Genomic DNA, 15939 nt, shown 5'->3' with positions numbered 1-15939 from the left:
TTTTATTTTAATGATCACATTTTTACTATTTCTTTTGATAGTTTCTCTTAATGTTTTATGTAAAGCACTTTGAATTGTCTCTGTACAAGAAATGTGCTATACAAATAAACTTGCCTTGTTGATAAGATAAGATAAAGATAAAGATACTTTATTGATCCCTGCCAGGGAAATTTGCACGTTGCAGCAGCACTGTGTGCAGACTCGTTAAAAAAAGCAACCAGACAGACAAATAGCAGTGAATATTAAAAAAAAATAAAAAATAAAAATAAATAAAAATAAAAATTAAGAAAATTAAGTGAGCACCAAACTTTTAACAGCTTTCCAGACAGACATCCAGTGGGTTTTTCTGTGGCACAAGGCTGATGAGTTATATAGTCCAATAGAACAAGTCCAAATTCCAAATTCTGACCCTACATCTGAATGTTTCAGCAGAAATAGAGACTCATCAGACCAGACGACGTTTTTCCATCTTCTATTGTCCAGTTTTGGTGAGTCTGTTGAATTGTAGCCTCAGTTTCCTGTAGCCGACAGCAATGATACCTGGTGTGTTGTTCTGCTGTAGTTCATCTGCATCAAAGTTGTTGTGTGTTCAGAGATGTTCTTCTACAGACCTCAGTTGTAACCAGTGGTTATTTGAGGTTCTGTTGTCCTTCTATCAGCTGGAACCAGTCTGGACTTTTTCCTCTGACATCAACAACCCACAGAACTGATGCTCACTGGATAGTTTCTCTTTTTTTGACCATTCTCTGTAAACACTACAGATGGTTGTGGGTGAAAATCCCAGTAGATCAGCAGTTTCTGAAATCCACAGACCAGACTGTCTGGCACCAAAAACCATGACATGTTCTAAGGCACTTCAACCACCTTTCTTCTTCATTCTGATGCTCAGACTGAACTGTAGCAGATCATTTGACCATGTTTACATGCTTAAATGCATTGAGTTGCTGCCATGTGATTGGCTGATTAGAAATTTGCATTAATGAGCAGTTTTGACGTGTGTGCAGCTGCGTCTAATTAAATGGCTAGTGAGTGTACATTAGTGTAAAGCTTTCACTTCTTTGCTGTGTTGCTCAATCAGCTCAATGAGAACCATTTGTTCTTTAACCCATTAACACCTGGGGTGTCACCAGTGATGCAAAAATACTAAATCTTTAACATACTGCAACTTTTCAAGCATTGACACGATCAACGTAATTCCACCAGATTCTGAAGGAGAAAAGCGGCGCGTTAATGGTTGAAGTTACACTAAATCAAAGAACATCAGCACTGGAGCTCTGGTGTTAAAGGGTTAACCTCTTTTAGAAGTAATGTTTTCTAAGAATCATCACAATAGTGCAAAACGATCCGCCAAGAATGTAAAGTAGCCTAAATACTTAATCATTTTTTAAGGAGTGTCTAAACCATAACTAAAACAATTTTCTTCTTAACATTTAGTTTTGAAATGGCATTCAGTAAGTGACTATGTTTTCTTTTTAACTTTTTTTTATATAAAAAATGTTGAAATAAGTAAATGAAATAATAATAGTTAATTCCATAGTTGTTTATAATGAATCCTATATTAGTAAGTTAGTAATCAGTCGTTAAAATAGGTTTGTATGACTCGTAAGGTCCTTTTAGCAACTAAACACTCAAGTCTACTTTGGGAAATGTAAACAGAGAAAAACAAAGTTATATTATTTAAGGAGAAAAAGAAACACAGAGCTAAAATAATACGAAAAAAATGTGTCACTAAACAACATTGTGTAACCACTCACCTCTATTGCAACACACTTTTTAGGTTTTATTGATTGAAAGCACTTAAAGCAAAGTCCAAAAAAGGTTTTATTTTTAGAATAAACACCCCATAGTAACATTATCTTATTTAAGAACATATTCAAACCACAAAACTAAATGTTTTCTATAGACTTTCTGGAAATTTACACTTTGTTCAGGATAAGACGTTTGAGACTTTTGTAATGCGATCTTTCTTTTGATTCATTGGGAAAATGTTTTTGCATTTTCATGTAACTTTCTTCAAAAGCTTGAGATTTGGTAGAAAAATGTGTGTGATCAATGTCGTTTAAAGAACTTAACCGCACACCAGTACTTGAATCCCAATGAGAATTTTCTGAAGGTTGTTCATTTTTTATCTAACCAGGAATTTCCTGTTGAGATTAAAAACCTCTTTTCCAAGGGAGTCCTGGCCAAGAGGCAGCGATTCCTAAAGCGATAGTAGATAAAACAGATAATAGTACAATTACATTACATTCAAATGTCTAGATTCATAAATAACACTGGCAGGTTAATGAAGCAGTCCTTAAGTTGCATTTTAAAAGCATTTAAAGAGAGCAGATTTGTCAGTTTCCAGTCTTTCTGTAAGTTGTTCCAGGTAGCAGGAGCAGAGTGAAGAAAAATTATTTTCCTACAGTTCTGTACGAGCAAACGGTACAGTCAACAGTATCAGATCATTTGATCTCAATGAGAGAGATTCACCGTTTCTCCTCTTGAGTAATGAACATATGTAAGGTGGTAGCAAACCAAGCATGGGCTTGTAAATAAAAGTCTACCAATGGGACTGCTGCCTCTGAATAGCCAGGGAAGACCATTGTACTCTTGTGTACAATGGTCTTCCCTGGCTATTCAGGGGCAGTGCAGTAGCTAACAGTTGTGGACAAAGAAACAAAAAAAAGGTCAAGAACAAACACAGGACGACTGGATGAAATGTTCAACCTGCAATCTATGGTTATAAGAGCCGTTCTTTAATACGAGTCAAAACATAAAAGAAAAAGAAAACCCTTCTCAATTTTAAAGAGCATTTTATTTATATACGCAGATTTCCAGATAAGATTTTTTTTCCACATTTACACTGTACACATGCACTTTAGCTGGTGGAGCAGCTTTCTGAAATAGGTTTAAAGTATCCAACAGGGTGAATCAGTTGATGAGGTTTTTAAAGATTCTTCAAAAACTGTGGATCAAGATCTAAACAAGGAGACTAAAACCAAATATCAAGGCTATAAAACATGTAAATCGCCCATATTTGCTACCATCAGGGAGACCAGAGACTACAGGAAACCAGTATGAACACAGATACACATCTGTTTGGAGACGTTAGGCTTTTGGGTCCTATTTCCAGTCATAAATTGCACTTCAGCACCATTGAAGAACAAAAACAAAAAACAGTCATGAAACACCAAACATTTAAGAAATCAATTTTCATATGGAATGGTTATAATTTTACAGTTCCTAAAACTCCTGGAATTCTACATGAATGACAGAGAGGCGAAGGGCATGACGATGTTCTAACACCTTCACACAGCTCGATGAGGATTCACTGTAATGTGACGTCCAGCACCTATGTCCACAGACGCATGTCACCCCCTCCAGCTGTATCATTCAGAACAAGAAAACAACAGCAATCGCTTCTTAACGTCACCATGAAAGTGCAGATCTACTCAAAAGTCCGTGCAGAGTTTTTCCTCTCATGAATCTGTGCATACATCAACAACACCACTCAGAAGCAGCAGGGGAGACTGCCTTGTTCCCATCCATGGAAAACAGGGGGCACTGAAACACAACGCAACACAAACATGGCCGCTCAAAGGGAACGGAGCCAGAAGATCCAAGGGGACCTTCAGGAGGCTCTTATCTGCTACACAACCAGAGGCGGCTGCCTAAAGCCATGGAGGAAACCACAGAAACGCCTCTGTGACGGTTCATTTACAAACAAGGAGGTGAGGACACCAACCAAGATCCATTACTGTAGTGACATAGATGATAATGAAAAATAACCAGTTTTGGAATCGTAACCCAACAATAATATAATATATAACTTGTAACGTTATATAAGCACACTGACAAAGGAAAAGCATGACATATTCATATCAATAGAAACCACATAGCTTACTGATCTGTGACTGTAGCAGCACCTTCAGTTTAGATTCAAGACAAATCTCCAGTGATTAAATAAAAAACGACTAGCTTTCCAGGCTGGTTCTGCACTCGTGTTGATGAGTGAGAAAGTATGCTAGAGACCCTCGAGACGGCACTGTCGTTTTCTACCAACTTACAATAAAACAAAGTATAAAAATAGATCTGCTGTACATAAACAGCGTGGCTTTGTTAAATACTCAGCTATAAAATACCTATTTGCATCATTAGGCACAATTAGTCCCTACAAATGTTAAAAAAGACTAAATCCTCTGAAGATACTAGGTGGAATTTAGGGTTGAACGTTACATATCAACAATGAAAGTGGAGGAAATGTGAATGAATTCAGGTCACCTGGTTTTGAAACGTCAGATAAGGTGCTGGTGATGCAGACAGCTGGTTCACCTACACAAATGGATGGGTTTTCAAAGGGAAATCTTCATCTGAGCCAGTATAAATTTAGGTCCAAACTGGATGCTTTTATCTGCATACATCTACAGTTATGGGGCTAAGTTTATTTGCTTTGTTTTTAAACTCTCAGTCCATAAATCTAAACCACTGAGGTTTTGTCCAAAAGCTTAACAGCTGTAGCAGAGAACACATCTGTCCATAGCTGCATTCAGAGGGATGTGAACACATGGACAGTGAGCAGTGCTTGTAAACACAGACAGGTGGAGTGTTGGTCTCTGAGCGCCCCCAACCCGCTGTGGATATTGGAACAGAAAGAAGGTCTGGGTTAAGATGCTGCACTGAACCATGTAGGATGAAGATCTGCTTACACTGAGTCTTTGCAAGGAGGAGGAGTCTACGGTCAAGCCCAAAAGGACATTTTGGACAGTGGCCATCAGACAAAAAGTCTCCTTTACATCATCTGGTCACCTCCTGGGAGAAGAAACTCTGTATGAAGTGCTTTAAGGTTCCAGGGTCAGGGGCATGAGTGACTTCACACACAGAAATCCTGCAGCTGCCATGTCTCAGTACACGCACACTGTGGTCTTGTTGTGCTGCTGAAGAATGGGAGAGACGTTGCTGGATTCCTTCTGCTTCTTCTCCACATTGTGCTGGGCCAGTGGTAGGCGCTCAGAAGTCCTGCGGCGGGCTTTTTTGGCGAGCAGGCCTGAAGTGGGGGACTCATTATGAAATCTTTTACTGGTTACTGTCCTTTCAGGTGAACAAGAGAGAGTCGGGAACTCTGCGCTGCTGTTGGAACCAAGAGGAGTCAGAGCAAAGGGGTCCGAGAAGCTCATGCAGTACAGGCTGTTGCTTCCCAGCAGTCCATCCCGTCGTTCCAGAGCAGGCAGGAAGTCACAGACGCTGGAGGTAGAATCTTCCTCTGGAGGATTCTGCAGCAGAAAACAATTCAGGTAAGATGGATGCGTGTTTGAGGGGGGTAAGTTTGTGTCTAGCTCTGTTCATACCAGAAGGACAGGAGTGTCAGCACGAGACACAGAGATGGGAGGACACTGGGACGCCTTGGACAGGTCCAGCAGAACTTCTTCAGGATGCAGGACTTTTTGAGAACTTCCTGAATCCTGCAGAGCAATCACGATAGCGCTGGTGTTATCGGCACGAAGCATTCGCTGGCGCCATCGCAGTAGAGCGTGTCTGACCAGTTGTCGTGCACTCGAGATGCCACAGGGTTCCTGCAACATGAAGCTCATCGTTAAAATTTGACGTTTTTATTCATGACATTCCATTTGAAGCAATCCAGGTTGCTGCAGAAGCCAAGAAGGCCACCTGCTGCAACGCTCACCGTGTCCTCATCACTGCTCTGACACATGGAGATGGCCTCCTGGGGGGGCACCATATTCCACAGACCATCACTGCCCAGGATGATGTACCGATGCTTTCTGGGGTCAAGGACCACTACGCTAGTGTCCGGCTCCGGAGAAACAACAAACTCCCCGCTGTAGAAGTCATAACTCCATAAATCACCTGGAGCAGAAATTAAAAACAGTTGAAGTGCAGAACTCAGAGCCTCTTTGTCATGACTCTCTTCAAGGTTCCACATATCCAGAATTGATGGAGCTGAAGGTCAGTCATGCGAAACTATAGCAACAGCATGCTGGTTATGTGTTAAAATCCCCTTTCTCCACAGTATGACAGCATTCCTAAAGTCATTTTCACCAGATAAAGTTAATTTACTGAAAGATGAAATGAGGGTAGTTCCAACCTAGCGCCCTGGCTACAGCCAGGAAAGGTATCTGGTCTATGACGGTGCTGCGCCGGACTGGACCGTTGTGACTGAGCCGGGGCCTCTTCCACACCACCCGGTTCACTCCAGACTTCTTTATCACGCTGTCAAGAGACCACAGAGTAGTTTCAATCCAAACCCCTCAGACTCACTTCTGCTTCTCAAGTCACTCCGAGGACTCGGCTAAGCAGCATCACAGGGGGGGCTTAAAACAAACCTGTCACCTGGGAATATATAGCACATGTCACATAGACAGACAACAACACATTATTACAGCCCCTCAGATCATGCTGCTATCACTAGACACTGAACTACGACACAAAGACTGTGTTTTGTTGTAGTAAGTGAAGGAGCTCAGTACAAGCTGGTCAGGTAAGTTATGCAAAAAGAAAAAGGTACATCAGCATAAACTCGCCAGTTTTCTTAAAAATACTTGATATACTCATCTTGACTGATTGATTTGGTTTATTTCAAGCATAGATTGTGAAAAATACAGGACAAAACACACACATTTCAAACTCATTACAGAAATAATGAAATGCATTGATTATAACAAAGAAAAAAAACAAAGACACATTTATGTCACATTAGATTCATTAGCTTTAGTAATTATTAGCTAAAGTCAAGTAGAGTTTGTTTGATTGATGGCTTGAAAAGTAGTGGGAAGAAGTGAATTTATATAATCCCATCCCTAATTAGTTACTTATTTGACAGTTTTGCAGAGTTATGTAACCCGGTTTTGATCAGAAATACAAGTTTTCTCTTTTTCAAGGAGCAAAGTGAAGTGCTTGCTGATTATTGATTATTCTCATCAAACTTCATTTCAGTAAACGGTAACATCAATCATACATCATGTAACAGATATACAATACTCATTGATCATCATCAAAATACAATGTTATATTGATGCAGAAAAAGAATCATTACACATTAAGATCAAGGTTTAAAGTAACCATAGAGTTCTTATTAATCATTCTCTGAAAGAATTCTTATATATTTTCAGTAAACATTAATGATTCACACAATTTCTAATAATCATTGATTATCTTTAGAACAAATAATACATTAATCTTGTAATCATTTTGGATCAGGTAAAGAAAATCAAAACCTTATTGAGTGTAAACATTGCAGTAATCATTACGGCATATTAAATAATGTAAAACTCATTGATTGTATTTAACCCTTCCGCTCTCTTCGGGGTCCAGTTGACTCCAACCACATATTGATATGTGATTTCTTCCATGACAAAGGTGGACAGGATTTTATGTCTGTCATGGACATTAGTGAAACTCAAAAATCAAAGATAAAAAAAAGTTCAGCGCACTGTCTTGGGGGGTCCAGATGACCCCACTTTTAATGTAAACAAACTAAGGAGAGCGGAAGGGTTAATAAAGCTTTGATTATTTCATGACATTCAAGTTCAGACATTTGGAATTATTCAAACACCAGTTGATCTTTAACTCGTCTTATCTTCATATTGTGAGATTAGAGTTTCTTTATCCATTTTCTTGAATTTATAAATGCTTGAACATCATTTGAGCTCATTACTGAACTTGTTCCAGAGTTTAGTGCCACATAGCGCTGGGTGATACAGATATACATCGTGTGGGCAATAGAAAGATGTCTATCGTGGCATTTCTCCTCTATCGTTGCTAAGCTAATTTGATCAATTATTACGCCTAATATGTAATTATCAGACCTCCCGGGATTTCGTGTGATTTTTGCACACCCTGCAACTTTTTATTTTCACCGCAACTTTGACCAATCTACAGTGACAACAGTCATGGATGACGACGCAATTTCATGACCGTTTTCCTTCTGACTCCTTACCGGGAGCCGTGCCCTCTTATTATCTCGCTTTAGTCCTCTCTGACTTTTTTTCTCTTCAAGACACGCGCGAACGGTCACGAAGGTAAACTGAGCTGAGCGCGGCGGAGTGAAGATGTGCTGCGCACAAACGTGCGGCAGAGTGATGGTGCGGTGAGCGTGCAATCGACGGAGTAAAGCTGTGCTGAGCGCGTGCGTGCACGTGGTGGAGTAAAGGTGCACTGAGCGTGAGCGTGCACGTGATGGAGTAAAGCTGTGCTGAGCGCGAGCACGCAGCGGAGTGAGGGCACAGGTGGGTCTGTCATATTTCACAGTGCACAGCTGCTGTACAGCATGAACAGAGTATGAGAGAAATACAGAGAGCCTCTCTGAAAATGTTGAACCTTTTCACTCTAATTGATAACACAAAGGAAGAATTTAGAGTCTACAGGAAAATAATTCCTTATTGAACCTCCTCCACAACAGTACAGACACCCGAGAGGACTTTCTCCAAAACAGAGCAGATCATTACTGACTGAAGAAAGATCAGCTCTTCTAAGTCTTGGTCATCCTCCACCAGCATCTCACCAGTGATGCTTTTGAAATAGTTAAAGAGGAAGATTCTGTGGAGAACGTGGAGATCTGAGGATTTATCTGCTTATGCTGTTTTTTTAAGTTTATAATTTTTCTCTTGAACATATCATTTTATTCTAGAGTATGTTTAAATCAGAACATTAATATTTGTGTTATTATGAGCAGAGAGGACCAAAAGTTCTATTCAGGTTAAATGACAGCACAGCAACATTGTAAATGGTGATGATGAAGTATTTTCCAAGTGCATCTGTCACAATAATAAGAGTTGGAATATGAGAATGTGAAGTTTATCTCATTATTAACAAATTTCAAAACAATTATATACTAAAAACATTGCAACTTTTGTTGCAACTTTTCACAAAAGCCGCTGTAACATCAGGGTTTTTTTCAGGGAATAGAAAATATACTTTATTGTCGTATTGTGATGTATATCGTTATTGTGATATAAAATATTTTATATTGCTACATACATTTTTTCCATAATCGCCCAGCGCTAGAATATTTTCTTTGTGCTTCTTATCAATCTGACCTTGAAGTTCCTGCATCCTCTCAGTTTGTTCCTCCTTCATTTTCTAAGAACTGTTTCTGGATATTTATGGGAATGTTTTAGAATTTGTGCAGTGTAAAAATCAACAAGGTCATACAGTTTTAAAATCTGGATTGATAAAATAAATTGTTAGAGTGATCAAGATAACCGGCTTTATGTATAATTCTGGTGGCTGGTTTTTGAAGCAGAGAGAGGATGTAGTGAACTCTAGTAATTACGACACCAACAACAAATTCAAATTATAAGAATATAACATGAATTATCCTTAGTGTATAAGGAGAAAAAGCAAACGACTAACTACACTCAAAATGTTCTGGCTCTGCCCCTCAGAACCCCAGATGTGCAACATAACTGTCACTGTCAGGCAATGATTCACACGACTGTACCGTCCAAGAGAAGGGGCACGGCTTCCAGCAGAACAGCAAACTTGATTTTGGAAGTAAATGAAGCTGGCTTTTGCTGACGTAACGGTTTCTGGCTATATCTCTAGCAAGGTTTATCTATTTAGATCATTGTTATAGAGGAACTTCAGCATTTCAGCACAGTGGAAGGTTTATCCTCCAAGAGGAAAGATAAACAAACGTCATGTGATTTCATTACTCTGTTGCATAATGAAATGGTAAAAAGAAACTTGTGAACCAGCTCAGAGGCCCTGCGGGAGAGTGTACGCCCTGAGACTGGAGGGTCGGGAGTTCAAATCCAGACTGAGTCATACCAAGGACTAACTAGAACCCAGGGCCACCCTGTTTGACACTCAGCTGTAAGGGGCTGGATTGGGGGTTAAACTACCACATAGTTCTGAGCGCAGCTGTGTCTGCAGCTCACCACTCCCTCAGCCACAATATAACTTTTATTTAAAAATACAATAACAGTTGATATAAAATAATTGTTTAGTTACCTTCCTCCCAGACCTTCAATGCGCTCCTTCTCTTTGGGCAGTTCTGGCTTGTGGTCCTGGGTGACTTCAACAGCTCTGATGAACGGCACAGACGGGTCATCCTGGACCCCTAGAACTACGGAGGAGTCCCCAACGTGGGCCACATACATACGGTTTCCTCGTAGTACCACTACACTGGCGGTGGTGCCTGATGTGCTTGGAAGACCTGTCATCGTTTTTGGCCATTCGGCTGATGAGAGAGACAACACAGAGAGGGTGCTTCAAAGCTTCCTGCTAAAGAGGAAGGTCATGTCACTGCCTGACATTTCCTTTCAAATCATGAATAAGTAAAGGGATAGCAGTGGAATACACTACGGTGAAGTTGGTTTTAGGTTGGATAGTCGACAGACATTCAGTCAGAGTATCCAGCAGCATCTATAGGGACTGTCAATAAATTAATGAGAGATTTTTTTTGTTTTCAATAGCTTCCAAACCATGCAACCCAATGACTCCAAATACTGTATATCCCAACACTGTGGCACTGACATACCAACATAAGACATACAACTTTGTTTTGCAATCATATATTGTACTTTTATTAGGGCTGTCAGATTTGTCGCGTTAAAAACACGTTAATCTGAAATGTGCTTGACGCCGACAATTTTTTTGACGCATTAATCGTGGATTTTCCTCATGTGCCTTTCCATACCGCGCAGGCGTCCCTCATCACCCTCTAACTCACCGGCTGCTCTCACTCAGATCATGGGCGGGTCTCCAACCACCGAGCTACTAGCTAAAACCGGCCCGGCGCTAGGACACGGAGAGCTCCTGCACCCTAACCCGACTCCGGTTCGCGTCCAGTACCATGTCTGGTGGTACCGGCTCGCGTCCGGCGCCGCGTCCCAAGAGCTGCAGACCCCCACGTTCCGAACAGCAAGCGCACCGGGGGACGTTTTAAATGTTCTGGAGGTTTAAGCGTGATCCAGCCCCAGCATAGCGGTCTGTCTGCCGGCATATTCATGGCGTGAGCTCCGCTGGACACGTCGCTGCATCGAGCTGCAGCCAGAGAACGCGGCGGCAGTAACAGACTGTCAAACTATCCACAGAGTATCCCGCTTTTCTCAGTCTTTAATGTTTTAAAAAACAAAAGTTCATTGGAAATGATAAATCTCTATTTCATTTATTACTGCAGTTCAGAGGAGGAAGAGATTTGGTCCTGACAAAAAATGAACATGAAAGTGTTATGGAAATTTTATTTTTGATGTTTTTTATTTTATTTTACTGAACGTTGATTGAAGTTTTGAATTTAAAATGCCCTTCACTTGCACTTGGGCTTTTGTTAGGCATTTTATGTTACAGCCTTTTATTGTTAAGAAAGTTTATCTCAATACAATGTTACAAAATAAAGTATTTCTGATGAAAACTATTAATTTTGCCATTCTTGTTTTCATAATTAATGTAGAACTGCTAAATTCTACAAAGCACACATTTTTTTCCTTAAAAAAGGCCACATATTAATATGCGATTAATCGCGAGTTAACTACGGAAGTGCGATTAATCGCAACAAAAATTTAATCGCCTGACAGCTCCAATTTTTATACATGAATATTCATATCAAAATCTCAAAGGCTTGCATTTGAGATCTGATATTTATTTTCAATAGCTTCATAACAAAGTGACCCAACAAGATGTAATGTGTACCGATTTTTTGTCCTTACTTACCTTCATAGGACTTTGTTTTGCCATTTACGGCAATTAATATTTTACATGAGTTTTTGCCATATGAAATTGACAGATCTCATATGTGGGCCTTTGAGATTGTGATATTAAAAACTCATATATAATATTCATCTTCAGCAAGTGCAAAACAAATTGCTGTGTCTGATGAAGGTAAATAGGAACTATAATTCTGCATAATTCCATCCCGTTGGGTCACATGGTTTGGAATCTATTGAAGATAATATAATTCACTGTGAATTTATTGACGGTCCCTAAGAGATGCTGCAGGTCATCTGGACTGAACGTCTGTCGAAGAGCCAAACTAACTTCACTGCAGATACAACCATTGGCTGTAAAAATAATGGACTTAGCGAGCAATGAGGTCCCCCATTGGAAATACATTACTTCATCTCCTCGCGAAAGTAGGCCGCCGCTTTCACCGTCAATTCCTGAAACGGATACCGCCATTTGCAAACAATCTTCAGCGATTGGTCTGAGTCATAGCTGAGTCATGGAATCTACAGGAAGTACTGTCGCCAATCTGGAGTGAGTTTATTGCAACCGTCCGCCTCTTTCCACGCCTCGACCACGAGACCGCGGATGTAAACAGCTTCTACTTTAATAACGGCGGCTTGAGAGAATTGTACAAGTCATTGCTGAAGCCTTTGAGGGAGAACCATTCCAACATTTGATTCTGTCAGCGGTCCTTTGGGATTTACTTACATTTATTCCTTTTTGTCGAGATAAAAGGAGCATTTGGGTGACGCCGCTGCAGACCGTCGCATCGCGACTGAAAAGTGCGGCGAAGATTAAACTTTGGTTGGTGATTTTATGCGCATATACACAACTTATAATTTATAAGCTACAATCAAAACAGAGAAAAAAGAAAAATTAACGTTAAACAAACAGAAAAGTCAATGGGACTTTGGCCTTTTTGCAACCCAGTGGTACTTCCTATTTGGAACATGGAAGTAGGGGGGCTTGCTTTGTCCAGTTATTTTATATACAGTCTATGGGTAGAACTACAAACTTGGTGCAAACTTCACTCCTGTACTGGAAGGCTAAACAGACATGCGCAGTAGAGACCGTGGGAGAACAAATAAAGAAAGATATCAGCTGACATGCCTGAACACGTCCAGCCACTACACCGGTCGAGCACGGTTCCCTTTTACTGCTCCATAGTCAATACAATCCACTGATTGAAATGGGTTATTGTCACGCAGAGCCGAACGCAGAGAACCACGCGGAGAACCGCTGCTGGAGAAGATGTCTTTACCACCAGAAACGCTCCAATGATCCGGTGGAAATGCGGAATATGTTCCAGCTGCATTCACCTTACACAAAAAATCCCTTTAATACGTTCTTTATGTTCAGAAATCATGGAGTGTACAGTAGCACAGGCCCGTCTCCAGTTGAACACTGCTGGTGCTCAGCAGCTAATGGAAAATCACTGAGGCCGTGGAACCTTCTAGTGAGTGTGTTGGAGCCACGAGACGGTCTATGGTTGGAGCTAACCGCTCACCGAGAAGCGAGCGGCCCCACATCCCTGCAGCTCGGGAAACAAGGAATCTGAACAACTGCTACCTGATAAAACACAAATGTAAAGGGAACCAACACCTGAAGAGCTCTGAAGGAGCTAGCTGCTAATACTCACGTAGCTTCTTCCACATCGCGTGGTGGCAGGCTACAAATCCTTTGCGGATGGCTGAGCACACCTCCCGGTCACAGTCGGACCAGAACCCCCGCTGCTTCTTCAGGAACTCCCACAGATAATCCCGGGCGAACTGCGCGGCCTCGCGACCTCCGTGACCATCAAACACAGCAAAGAAAGCCACGGAGCGGCGCGCGTCCGTGCCACTTACGGGGCTCGGCTGCTCTCGAGGCGGAGGCAGATTCTCCGGTAAAGGGGTCTCCTCTACCGTGCAGGTCCCTTCTCTACAGCACGCGTCCGGGACCTGCACGGGTCCTTCCGTTCGGGAAGCGGGACTGGAGTGTCCGGCCGCGGGGCTGACAGGAGTCTCATCCCCACCGCCTTCCCCTCGCTCCGCCGGCCTCGGGTCGCCTTCCCCCGGCTCGGGCTCTACTATCACCTCGGTCACATCTTCCATATATTTCCTGCCTCCTTGGTCAGTAAACACGCTGACTCGCAGCATTAGCGCGTGTTCCATGACTCCACACACCGCGGTCTTACAAGCCTCCGGCTGGTAGAAATACAGCTCGAATAGGCAGTTTCACTGAGAACGACGAGCCGCCTTTGTTTATGTTCAAACGTAGTAAGCATGCTCAAACCGTACGTGCTGGCGTCAGAGGCGTTCTCTTCACAGGTCGACGTGGCGACGCCAACAGTCCCAGTCTCCCTGCTGCCCTCTAGTGGTTAATTAAGAGTTCCCACCGCGGCCTGCAGGGAGCGCCCCAATTAAACCACAAATTACCTTTGTATTTAAATCAGTTAACACTGTTTACTTTATTATCATTATTTATGTATCTAAATGTAAAAAATGTGTATGTAAAGCCTACTTTTAAACATAATCAGGTAAGCGCTCAATGTTGAAACTCACCTTGTGAAAATTATGACATGTATTCTAGGGCTGGGAATCACTAGGTACCTCACGATATTGATTATACTGCTATGCTGCGATAATTGGTAAAAATTGTCTCTAATAACTCACATTATATAGAAAACACACATTTTTTTGGGAAAAGATATCCCTAATTATTTTTTAGCTTGCATACAATCATAATAAACAATGTTTGTCTTATTTTGTGACACAAATAATAGACATTCTTGTGCAACATTGCAGAAATCAGTAATAATATGTCTTTGACAAGCATTGGCACCAAGGGAATTTGAATTATCTGTGAAATTCAGTGATAATAATAGTAAACATGAACAGCAGTGCCAATATCCAGTGAGCATCAGTTCTGTGGGTTGTTGTCAGAGGTCAGAGAAGAAAGTCCAGACTGGTTCCAGCTGATAGAAAGACAACAGAACCTCAAATAACCACTGGTTACAACCAAGATCTGTAGAAGAACATCTCTGAACACACAACAACTTTGATGCAGATGAACTACAGCAGCAGAACAACACACCAGGTATTACTGCTGTCAGCTACAGGAAACTGAGGCTACAATTCACACAGACTCACCAAAACTGGACAATAGAAGATGGAAAAACGTTGTCTGGTCTGATGAGTCTATTTCTGTTGCTACAGATGTAGAGTCAGAATTTGGAGTCAACAACATGAAAACATGGATCTATCCTGTCCAGTATCAATGGTTCAGACTGGTGGTGGTGCTGTCATGGTGAGGGGGATATTTTCTTGACATACTTTGGACCCCTCAGTACCAACTGATCATGGTTCCAACTCCACAGTCTACCTGAGTATTGTTCTGACCATGTCCATCCCTTTATGACCACAGAGTACCATCTTCTGATTCTACTTCCAGCAGGATAAGACTCCATGTCATAAACTGGAATCATCTCAGACTGGTTTCTAGAACAATGAGTTCACTGGACTCTAATGACCTCTACAGTCACCAGAACCCAATAGAACCTTTGGGATATGGTGGAATGGGAGATCTCCATCATGGATGTTCAACCGACAAATCTGCAGCAGCTGTGATGCTGTCATGTTAATATGGACCAAACTCTCTGAGGAATGTTTCCAGAACCTTGAATAATCTGTACGCCAGGCACTATTTGAGAAGATTAAGGCCGTTCTGAAGGCAAAATTGGGTCCAGCCTAGTATTAGGTGTACCATTAGATGGTCCTAATAAAATGACCAGTGATTGTAGTTGCTTTTTTGTACTAAAATTAAGATTTTTCTGTTATAATTCAGTGTGCTTTATGTCAAACACAGCTGTAAGAATTCTGTACACAAAACAGAATCCAATGACCAAACGTTATGAGTTAACTATTTATTAGTTTCCTCAAAAATAAAAGTTCATGCAAATTAGTTTTTTATGAATAACACATTTACACGTTTAAATAAAAAAGAACTTTATACATTTTCCAAAACTGAGTTGCGCTTTTATCATTCGAGGCTGTTTGCGTGATGACGTCACGGCGTCGCTGTAAATAGTACGTGCACACGGGGGCACGGAACTGCCGGAGGGTTGACGAATAACCATCGGCGGCGCAGGGGCAGGATGGCGGCTCCGCTGCGGTGGTAGAGCGGCAGCACCAACGGCCCGACAGCAGGACTCCGCCGCACGTCAGAGCCGAGGGCGAATGAGGACGGCCGGAGGACGGGCTCCACCCGCGGAGAGGTGGCGGGAGTAGGGCAGGCGAG

General features: G+C 41.6%; 1 protein-coding gene across 3 annotated transcripts; it reads right to left on the bottom strand.

Moving 5' to 3' along the window:
• Positions 1–2778: 2778 nt before the first annotated feature.
• On the bottom strand, positions 2779–13934 carry ppm1da (protein phosphatase, Mg2+/Mn2+ dependent, 1Da). 3 transcript variants are annotated; one of them, XM_024258147.1, is made up of 7 exons: positions 13301–13934; positions 9949–10177; positions 6083–6207; positions 5663–5844; positions 5520–5552; positions 5328–5441; positions 2779–5252 (listed from the first exon to the last, which is right to left on the bottom strand). In XM_024258147.1, the coding sequence occupies exons 1-7, from the start codon at positions 13812–13814 to the stop codon at positions 4884–4886; spliced, it is 1566 nt and encodes a 521-aa protein (XP_024113915.1). In that variant the 5' UTR covers positions 13815–13934; the 3' UTR covers positions 2779–4883. The 3 variants fall into 3 exon arrangements, with proteins under 3 accessions (XP_024113915.1, XP_024113914.1, XP_024113913.1); XM_024258146.1 differs by having other exon boundaries at positions 5328–5552; positions 9949–10023; positions 10096–10177; XM_024258145.1 differs by having other exon boundaries at positions 5328–5552.
• Positions 13935–15939: the final 2005 nt, after the last annotated feature.

Source organism: Oryzias melastigma, linkage group LG9, assembly GCF_002922805.2.
Source record: "Oryzias melastigma strain HK-1 linkage group LG9, ASM292280v2, whole genome shotgun sequence".
Classification (NCBI taxonomy): Eukaryota; Metazoa; Chordata; class Actinopteri; order Beloniformes; family Adrianichthyidae; genus Oryzias; species Oryzias melastigma.
This window is presented reverse-complemented; position numbering and strand designations above follow the sequence as displayed.

Excerpts from the sequence above, each read along its gene's own strand:
- ppm1da (XM_024258145.1), bottom strand. The coding sequence starts at position 13,814 with ATGGAACACGCGCTAATGCTGCGAGTCAGCGTGTTTACTGACCAAGGA. Across the intron at positions 6,208-9,948 it reads ATTGAAGGTCTGGGAGGAAG|CGTGATAAAGAAGTCTGGAG; the intron begins GTAACTAAACAA and ends GTCTCTTGACAG. Across the intron at positions 5,253-5,327 it reads CTGACACTCCTGTCCTTCTG|AATCCTCCAGAGGAAGATTC; the intron begins GTATGAACAGAG and ends TTTCTGCTGCAG.